The following is a 10,891-nucleotide window of genomic DNA, read 5'->3' as shown; positions in this document are numbered from 1 at the left end:
AAATGGCAATATTATTACTATCAATGTATTTGTAAATAAATTTAAATAATCATTGATGTAACTAAGCAATATAAATAATAAAATTAATCTAGAATTCCAATTCTAATATAACAAGTTGAAATTTTGCATTAAAATACATCCCTTAATACTCAACTTATTTTATAATTGCTTTGATTTACATTTTTTTTCCTTAAATGATTTTGTATGGATAGAAAGGCTTCAAGAACTTAGTACCGACATCATTTCTCAATAACCAAACAAAAAATAGAGAGAGAATTTTTTGAAATGGAAATTAATTATTAAATAAATAAATAAATAATGAAAAGGGAAAGGAGGAGAGAAATAAATGAATGAAGAGGAGAAACAAGAGAAGCTTACAAAGAGAGAGACAGGGGAGAGTTGACGGAGAGATAATCAGAGGTTGCAGATTTGGGATTTTTCTCTTTTCTTTTTATTTATCATGTGATATTCTGGACTTTGCTATTAGGGTCTTTTTATAAGTGTTTTTTTTTAAGGTTTTTTAAAGTATTTTTTATTTTAAAATATATTAAAATAATAATTTTTTAAATTAATTTTTTTATATTAATACTAAAACTGAAAAAAAAATAAAGCTAAAACTAAAAACAAAAATTGTTTTTAAAACACGGTTATACTAAAAGATTTAGGTTTTATCATCTTTCTTCCTTCATTTTCCTTCTCTCCTCCGGCCAAGCTGTTCGCTCCTGGTTTATCGTCTCTCTTCTCGTTTTACGACATGTTTGGTGAGAGTGTTTTTTATTTCTCGTATTGGGTTTTTTCCCTTCATTGGCGATATATCGTTGATACCGTGTTCCACCCGTATCTCGACACGTCAGTACCTATTTAAAGTTCAAGTCGTAAAAAACATGCAACGCTGGAAGCTACTCTTTTTATCAGAGCCTGGTTTCGATCCAGGGACCTGTGGGTTATGGGCCCACCACGCTTCCGCTGCGCCACTCTGATCTGTTGATAGCAGTATTCAAAATATTGTATTTAAACATTTAATACGGCGAAATTTACCACATCATAAATTTGGCCCCTGTTTACAGTTCAGGGAAGGGAAGCAAAAGAAAAGTGATGATTTAACCACTGTGGGTGACTGAGTTGGTAGGGTAAATGGGAGCAAGATATATGTCTTTCACGTGTTCATTTTGATTCTTTCAGTGATTTTTTTATAGCGTGATGATAAAAAGTCTGAGATTTATATAGTAGATTTTGAGTTCGAGTTAGAGTGTTTATTTTTTATAAAAATCTAAGATAATTAAGATTTTATTCATTTACATTTACCTGACCATTAAATATAAATTTTAGGGAATGTTGTTTTCTTGAATTTCTCAGCCTATTAATATTGATGGTCATCGTGGGCTGTAAAGTGTAAATCCTGCTTTACAAATCTTGGGTATAAAAATCTAATTTGATACATGCAGGCTGATTCAAGATACACTAAGTATTAAAAGAAAATTGATTTCATGCGGCCCAAGATTTTCACAATCCCCTTGGTGCACCATGTGGACGATTAAGAATAATGTTTTTTTTTTTTTATATTAGGGCTTGTAGCCCAGCGACATAGGCAAGATTTTCCTTGCCTCTATCACCTGGATTCGAGCCCTAGCGTGCACGTCTGTCACCCCCGCGGTGTCTTACATGTCTACTGGACTTGCAAGGTGTTCAGTGGGTCCGGGGATTAGTTGTGATGCGCGTAAGCTGGCCCGGACACCTCAGGTCATCAACAAAAAAAAAAATAATGTTTTTTTTATTATTAATTGTGAGTAAGTCAGTTAATCTTGTGAATTTTAAAATTAATAATTATATAAATTTTCAGAAGAATTCAAAATTATAATTATTAAAAAAAATTCAACCGGATTAGTTAATCTATGTAGTGTCAACATAATGTTATTATTAGAGGAGGTGTTTTATTATTATTATTATTATCCGAAAATGGGAATCAAAGTTCATCGCCAGACCCACCAAAAAGTCCAAAGGGATCGTTGATTAGTCTACCTAACTTGGTCTAGCTATTGACTTTTAAAATTTTTTTATTCTCAATCCATTCCTTGCCTCGTCTCTCGCGTCCTAGTCTATTTGTCATATTAGGCTCAGGCTGCTGGCAGCCTCAAGAGCAAGAGAATTTTACCAAATAACTAAAAAAAAAAAAACCAATTAAAACAGGAAAAAAAATATCACATCTCATTGGCCTGGGATGGTCTGTGAGTTGTCTCGTTGTATTCATGCCCTTGGAATGGCAACACGGTTGAATTTGCTTATATAATGTATTTTATAATTATTATTATTATTATATATATATAAGGGTATTCTTCACCCCTTTCGGATTAGGAGACCGATCCTTTTCATAGTACCGTCAAATATTTTAAAACATAAAAAAAAACAATTTTTATTTCAAATTAATTTTTTTAATATTTTCAAGTTATTTTAATATAATTATATTAAAAATAATTTTTAAAATATTTTAAAAAATAATTATTACTAAACTGTCAAGTAATAAATATTCAAACCGTGTTCGCTTCATTAAAAGAACTGGCCTCTTATCTCTGGACCAATCATTGTGGATACCATATTGTATAGTTGATTATATGTTAATTAAACGTTGGCAAGCATGATTCTGTCACTCTCTCATCGGTCGTCTGCAAGGCACTATGGTCGTGCTTCATGCATGCTATAATATAATAGATTACTGTGATTTCATAGAGAACCTATCACGAGGAAATATCCTTTTTCCATTATATCAATAATTTACTTTCAACTAAAAAAAACTTAGAATTAAAGGTTTTATTTTGTTTTCAGATTCAGAACTATGTGATTGCTAAATAATGATTATTGGAGATTTATATGCTTATTAATTTTAGAATTTGTATGATTAGTCGAGGTACACACAAGTTGATCCGGATACCCATATTAATTAAAAAAATTTACTTCTAAAAAATTGTCAATAATCTATATAAACCTATGGAAGTTTCTCATGTCTTCTTGTTTATTTTTGCACGGCAAGCTCCTTTTATTTTTTTCTCTTGTTTCTTCCAAGGAGAATTTAATGTCTCAATTTAAGAACTAATATACCATTAGTGTATGTATGTATTTATCTTTTTAATTTTAAAAAATATACTATTAGTGCGCGCGCGCGCGCACTAATAGTATACTTACTAATAAAGTCATCTATAGTAAATCCAATTTATTTTCCAATGAAAGTATTTCTAGTAAAGTCATATATAGTAAAAAAATTTAATTAAAAAATAATAAGAAAAAAACAAATAACAATTATAAAAATAAGAGCTAAAATTAATATAAAAATTAAATTTCAATTGATGAAATTAAAAAACAAATATTCAAAATAAAATATATATAACAATAAAAAATTTGAGAACTAAATTTGATATCAACAAATAATATGATATTTTAATTTTTTCACTATTTTCGAAAAATGTTTTCTGCTCAAAAGTAAAAGAAAATATTTTTCTGAAAATCAAGTCAAATTTTTTTAAAACCGGAAAGTGTTTTCCGTTGACTAAAAAATATTTTTTGTGATTAATTTTTTTAATAACAAACAGATATAAAAAATTTTAAAAATTAATTTTTCAAAAATTGCACCTAAGTAGCAAACGGTAGGAATTACGGGTTGATGCTTCCTTATTTCTGTATATTTATTTATTTTACATCAAAAAAGTTTCTTTACTAGTTTTTGTCTAGTATTAATTATTTTGTCTTCCAAATTACATCCTTTCATCATCAGTGTCATTAATATCGTTTAAAATTGAAATGTGTCATGATGAATTTTTTGCTAATGTATATTCTGATCCTTGTATTATGTTTTTTCTTACAGATAAGTTTTTAATTAAGGATTTGTTATCATCATATTTTACATCCATATACAATTTAATCCTTGGATGACTTTTAAAAAAAATTAAATTCCTATGTATCAAATACAAACTTAGAAAAAATTATTAAAATAATTTAAATGTTTGGTAGGTAAGATAAGAGTACAGTGGATTTATTTAAATAGGTATACCTATTTGAATTAATAAAAAAACAAGTAAATAAATATTCTCATATCACATGTAAAATATAAATGGTGAATTTTTTTAGATTTGAATTAAGAAAATGAATTAAAAAAATAAATTTTGAAAAAACATAACAATAGATATACAACGTTATAGAAAAAATAAAAAAATAGTAAACCTATTTAAATTCACCTAACTCTTACCTTATCCATCACTCCATTTTGATTATTTAACTAATTTTTTTTAAAAAAATAAAAATTTAACATAGAAACATAATTTTAAAACCCGGTTGGTTGACCCAGCTGACCTGGGACTAGAACTAGATCAGGTTTATGAAAAAATAAGAATAGTTAAAAACTCAGTCGATCCGGCTGTCCCGATAGTTTGACCTGGTGATCTAGTTGACCCGGTCAAAAACCCGGTTGCAACCCGTTCACTATATTTTTATTTTTTACCAAAACGATATTGTTTTGATTTATATAAAAAATAAGATTGCCCAGTAACCCGATCAAAACTCGTGACCCGAGCTTTGGACCGGGTTGGGTTTAAAAACACTGCATGGAAGGATTTAGTTTTAAGAGAATTGTTATGAGACTAAATTGTATAGAACTAAAAAATACGATGATAAAAGCTTTTAATTAAGGATTTATTTGTAAAAAATATATTAAATGGACCAAAATATTTTTTTAAAAAAATATAATGACAAAAATCTATATTAGAGAGCACACCACACATCAATTTTTAATCACAATAGTAATACTAGCTACTGGAAGGATACAAAAAGATGATGAAATGAAAAATAATAATAAAAGGACTTTCAAGTACAAAATAAAAAATATAAGGATGCAAGCATTAACCCGTAAAATTGACCCGTCAATGGGTCTGTGAAAGTGAAAGCAGAGAAGAGCGTGTCTGACCTGTCGCAGTGACCTGAGGAAGCTAAATTTGGAAGGTAGAGGTAATAAATGGCACGTGGTAATCATTAAATGCAATACTGTCAGGCCACCGATCTAACAGTCACCATTGATCGGTTCTTTCCTTTTTCATCGATCATTGATCAACGATATTAAAGGCTGTCACCGGTGCTTGTGTTTCAAATTTATGAAAGTTTTTTTTTTTTTTTATCAACCCAATTTAATTTTTTTTATTAACTAGATATTTTTTTTTATGTTTTAAAAATGTTTTTGAAAAATTAAAATTTTTTTTTACTTCAAATTAATATATTTTTAGTGTTTTCAGATCATTTTGATGTACTGATATAAAAAATAATTTAAAAAATAAAAAAATATTATTTTAATATATTTTAAAATAAAAAATAATCATTATCACATTTTCAAATACACTCTAAAGAGTATTGCAGTACTTTTGTATTTCAAATTTAATTTTTTTATTAACTTAATTTAATTTATGAAAAGAAATTTATCAATTTAATTAACACACATAATATGTCAGTACAATCAAGTTTATGAGAATTTTGAAAAAATCAGTATAAAGGTCTCAAAATTATTTTTTGTTATTTTTTTTAAATACATATATACATGTTAAATTAGTCTCCTTTATAAAAATATGTAAAATCTTGATCTCAATTTTCAAAAATATATTAGTATAATAGTTTTTTATATAATTTTTTATTCAGATACATACAAATATATGCAAAATAAATTCATTTATGATCAAAACAAAATATTTATAGAATTTGTAAATGGTTAAGCTGAAAACAAATAGTGCCCTTTTTTATTTTATTAATTATACGAGTGCTTAGTGTGTGTTTTTGTAATGTGATATATAATATATTAAAATATTTTTTATTTTTTATTTTTAATATTAATATTAATATATAAAATTATTAAAAAAATTAAAACACACGGAAAATAGCTTTAAAGTTTGTTGTTTTCCGTTTCAAAAACAATTTTCAAGAGATTTGAAATTTTATTTTAATATTTTCAAATCATTCTTATCTACTAATGTAAAAATAAATTTAAAAAAATAAAAAAATTATTATATTAAAATATTTTTAAATAAAAACAATTTAAACTAAAAAAATAAAAGAGTTGGGTAGAATTTAACTTGTAGCATAGCAGCATGGAATAGGGTAGGCACGGCATTTGGTGGTTTTCTCGGAGGACTGTGCGTGAGTGGATGGCTGATTTCAAATCTTGGAAGTGACAACTTTGTCGGGTTTCGCCACCGCAGGAAGCTGGCTAATAAAGGCTGGAGCAGGTGGTGGTGTCCACCCTTGGATCCTATCATCTACCGTGTCTCTGCCAATGCCTGTGGGGATATACTGTGCCAGAAATTCAGAGAGCAAATTTCTTCCAGGAATAAGCATCATTGACGGATATGCAGCAGAGGTGATGTGCCCTCTGGCCCACAAGTTTTAGTACAGTAATTAATCTACAAATATAATACCTAGCTATACAAATAAATTAATACAGATAACGAGGAAGTCTACGCAGTATAAAATACTGGATTATTGATACGCACTCTATTACAGGTAAGGTTAATTTTTTAATATAAAACAAATTGTGAAAGCATTGATAACATAATTGTTAATAAAAAAAATTAATTATGTATTCATTTAAGATGTTAAATGATATATTTTTAAAATATATATTTTTTAAAAAATAATAAAATAATAATATATTGAATCAATTTAGGTTATTTTATTAAAATCATAATTCGAGTCATGAGAATATAATAATATTATAAAAAATAAATTATAAAGACTAATTCTTAATTATTTCAATTTATAAAAAAATTGAGAAGAAAAGATAAATTAAAAAAATAACATGAATCAACATAAATTAATATGTTAAATATGCGATTTGGATTTTAAAATTGAGATAAATTATAAAAAAAAAATAAAAAAATTATAAAAAATAAATTTTAACTAATTTAATATTTTTTTTAAAAACCCAGTAGCTAACCTATTAAAAATATTTTGTCTAAAAATTAATTGAAATCCTGTATAAGAAAATCAATCTAAAAATATCATAGATGTGTGCGTGTCTCTCTCTCTCTCTCTCTCTCTCTCTCTCTCTCTCTCTCTCTCTCTCTCTCTATATATATATATATATATATATATATATATATATATATAGCAACAGTAGTGATTGGCTATGGTTACAGTGGTTGGAGTTGTGACTAGTTATTATTAGCTTATTTGCATCCTTAATGAAACGTTGTCTCTCTTTGTCTCCACATGCACCCTCCTGTTCGTGCGCATGGACTTTGCTTTCTCAATTATTATATAACTAGTTTCTTGCATGTGATGCTGCTCTCTCAAGCAAAAACAGCTCATATTCATCAGTCCTCGCCATCATTAATAATCATCTTCACTTATCATTGTCATCTAGTACTTTTGCTTTTCTCGCTGTAGTCTGATTTCCCAAGGATGTAACTGATTCTGTCTTCTTCTTCTTCTTTTGCTTCTTGGTATTGAATATTCATGGGGATTGTTAAGATTGTTTTACGGGGAAGACAGAGGGACTAAGAGTTAAGCTGACTAGTTGTAGATGTGGTGGATCTTTGGCAAGTTTTGAAGTGTTCTTCAATCAATCAGTAAGTTTCGTTTCTTTAGAACTGAACCCCCCTTTTCAATATCTTGCTTTCTGTTTTCTGTCCTTTACTGCTGCCTGCTTGGCTTCCGAGAAAAAAAAAATGAAGGAAAGCAAAGGAAAATGACAAGGGATAGTTGTGCTCGTGTTTGGGATTCTGAATCTTGATTTCTTCTATTTACACACACTTTCACAGCGTCCAAGGATGTTTGGTGAAGAGAGCTGCAAAAGTCAACAAAGAACCATGATAGTGTATAGTAGGTCTCCTAATCATGCTTTAGCTGCTAATTTTGACTAAATGTGTCCTAATACTAAAAGTCTTGGCTATTAGTCATAATATTTCGAGACAATTTGTAAGACATTTATCTGCTTCATAATTATGACAACCAGCATATCCTAGCAAAGACCATATATGTTTCTGTTTCTAATTAAAGTCCATCTCTTAACCAAATTTATGTGGATGTGACCATGATTTGTGTAGAAACTTTGCTGTTCAGTTGCAAATGTGCTCAACAGTTTGGTTCTGAGAGAGAATGAACATGAACAAGGGCCTGTTCTTCATTTTATGTGCTTTTCTCTTCTTTGGAGCAGTTTTCTTGCCAACCACCGCTGACCCGGTTGAAGATAAGAAAGCTTTATTATATTTCCTTCACAATATTCATCTCTCTCGCCCTGTCAATTGGAAGGAGAGCACTTCTGTGTGCAATAACTGGACTGGAGTGTCCTGTAGCAATGATCACTCTAGAGTTACAGCCCTCGTGTTGCCAGGAGTAGGATTTCGTGGCCCAATTCCACCCAACACTCTTAGGCGTTTGTCAGCAATTCAGATCCTGAGCCTCGGATCTAATGGTATATCAGGTTCTTTCCCTTATGATGAACTATCCAAACTCAAGAACTTAACCGTCCTTTTTCTTCAATCCAACAACTTCTCTGGCCCATTGCCTTCAGATTTCTCAGTTTGGAATAATCTCACAATTCTTAATCTTTCCAATAATGGCTTCAATGGGAGCTTTCCTCCTTCAATATCAAATTTGACCCACCTCACATCTTTGAACCTTGCTAACAACTCCCTTTCAGGCAATATTCCTGATATAAATGTCTCTAGTTTGCAACAGCTAGAATTAGCCAACAATAATTTTACTGGAAGTGTGCCCAAGTCTCTTCAAAGATTTCCAAGTTCTGCATTTTCTGGTAACAATCTTTCATCAGAAAATGCCCTTCCTCCTGCTCTTCCAGTTCATCCACCAAGTTCTCAACCATCAAAAAAATCCTCAAAACTAAGGGAACCTGCAATCCTGGGGATTGCTCTAGGTGGCTGTGTTCTTGGGTTTGTGGTTATTGCTGTGTTGATGGTTTTGTGCCGCTTTAAGAAAAATAGGGAAGGTGGGTTAGCAACAAAGAAGAAAGAATCGTCTTTGAAGAAAACAGCTTCAAAGAGCCAAGAGCAGAACAACAGGCTATTTTTCTTCGAGCATTGTAGTCTTGCATTTGACTTGGAGGACTTGTTGAGAGCATCTGCAGAGGTGCTTGGGAAGGGAACGTTTGGAATAGCTTATAAGGCCGCGCTCGAGGATGCATCCACAGTGGTGGTGAAGAGGTTGAAGGAAGTGGCTGTGCCCAAAAAGGAGTTTGAGCAGCAAATGATTGTGGCTGGGAGTATTAGGCATGCGAATGTGTCTCCACTAAGGGCATATTACTATTCCAAGGATGAGAGACTTATGGTCTACGATTTCTATGAAGAGGGCAGTGTGTCTTCAATGCTACATGGTATGTCAAAAACCTTTTACAGTGATACACTCTGTTTTCCAGCTTTCAGGGATATTACTCATAGATAAATGTTACATTTTGCAGGTAAGAGAGGGGAGGGCCACACTCCTATAGACTGGGAAACAAGGCTGAAGATCGCAATTGGTGCAGCAAGGGGCATTGCTCATGTCCACACGCAGAATGGTGGCAAACTTGTCCATGGAAACATAAAATCCTCAAACATTTTCCTCAATTCCCAAGGATATGGCTGTGTGTCCGATATCGGTTTGGCATCACTGATGAGCCCAGTGCCCCCACCAATGATGAGGGCTGCAGGCTATCGAGCCCCAGAAGTAACAGACAGTAGGAAAGCAGCCCATGCATCTGATGTCTACAGTTATGGGGTCTTGCTACTTGAGCTTCTCACAGGAAAATCTCCCATGCACGCCACAGGTGGTGATGAAGTTGTTCACTTGGTGAGGTGGGTGAATTCTGTGGTAAGAGAGGAGTGGACTGCTGAAGTATTTGATTTAGAGCTCTTAAGGTATCCCAATATTGAGGAGGAAATGGTAGAGATGTTACAAATAGGAATGGCTTGTGTGGTGAGGATGCCAGAGCAGAGACCCAAAATGCCTGATGTGGTGAAAATGGTGGAGGAAATTCGGAGACTAAGCACCGACGACGACCGGCCATCCACTGAAAGTAAATTAGAAATTGCAGTCGCAACCCCATCACCACAGACAGCTGAAGTAGCTTCCACCTCTTCAGCTCAACAGTAATATTGTTTCTTCTTGCTATTAGTTGCAATACAATTTTTGTTTTCCATTAATTGAACTGGGCTGTTTGTTTCAATTAATTGAGTTTATTTGCATACCCTCATATTTCCGTGACAAATTTTGTCATAGAATTAGTTTTTAGCCACCTGCTCTAAGCCCCCAACTAAAGGCAAAGACAAGATGGGTTCTTTTCTGCTGTATTATTTAGTCAGAATTCAATGTTATGCCTATGGGTTTATGTAGTTTTTGCGGCATGATGTAACTCAATCTCTCAATGTACATGGACGGGTCCAGGATCCTTGACTCGTGGCTCTACATTGATACCTTCATGTGCCAAAAACCTACCTAATCAGTGGTATGGAACCATATAAACTGCCTGCCCCTTTAAATAATAAGCGGATGGACCCAGCTAGATGCTTTCAAGAATCATGACCACATGCAGCTTCTCCTAATCTCCACTCCTGTGTAATTTAATATAAGAAGAATATCAGGTCAAGTTGCTTTGCAGAGACTAGTCAATGGTGAACCACTAGTTTATTATCCCTGCAGAGCCTGTTTATGCACTCAGCTGAGCAATCAACGCCTTTGAATGTGTTTGTCTGCGAGCTCAGAAATGACTATCTTCGCAAATCCAACTGCTTATTGCCGGTAGTAAGCATTGAGGGTTTACAGTTAAGCTAAATAAGTCTCTTCCATTGTTTAAGCTTCTTCCTTCCCAGACACCCTCGGGCATATAGCAAATTAATCAGCTGTGTGCCCCAAAAAAACTTGCAGAATCAAA

At 31.9% G+C, this 10,891-nt stretch overlaps 1 protein-coding gene and 1 non-coding gene across 2 annotated transcripts; one reads left to right on the top strand and one right to left on the bottom strand.

The window, feature by feature from the left end:
* Positions 1-909: 909 nt before the first annotated feature.
* On the bottom strand, positions 910-981 carry TRNAM-CAU (transfer RNA methionine (anticodon CAU)). Its single transcript has one exon. It is a non-coding gene; the product is annotated as a tRNA-Met (tRNA).
* Positions 982-7,172: 6,191 nt separating this feature from the next.
* LOC133676187 (probable inactive receptor kinase At4g23740) lies at positions 7,173-10,352 on the top strand. Its single transcript, XM_062097796.1, has 3 exons — positions 7,173-7,592; positions 8,070-9,355; positions 9,440-10,352. Exons 2-3 carry the CDS (start codon positions 8,122-8,124, stop codon positions 10,111-10,113), a joined length of 1,908 nt encoding a protein of 635 aa, XP_061953780.1. The 5' UTR covers positions 7,173-7,592; positions 8,070-8,121; the 3' UTR covers positions 10,114-10,352.
* The last annotated feature ends 539 nt before the right edge of the window (positions 10,353-10,891 follow it).

The sequence above is a fragment of the Populus nigra genome, chromosome 16, assembly GCF_951802175.1.
Source record: "Populus nigra chromosome 16, ddPopNigr1.1, whole genome shotgun sequence".
Classification (NCBI taxonomy): Eukaryota; Viridiplantae; Streptophyta; class Magnoliopsida; order Malpighiales; family Salicaceae; genus Populus; species Populus nigra.
This window is presented reverse-complemented; position numbering and strand designations above follow the sequence as displayed.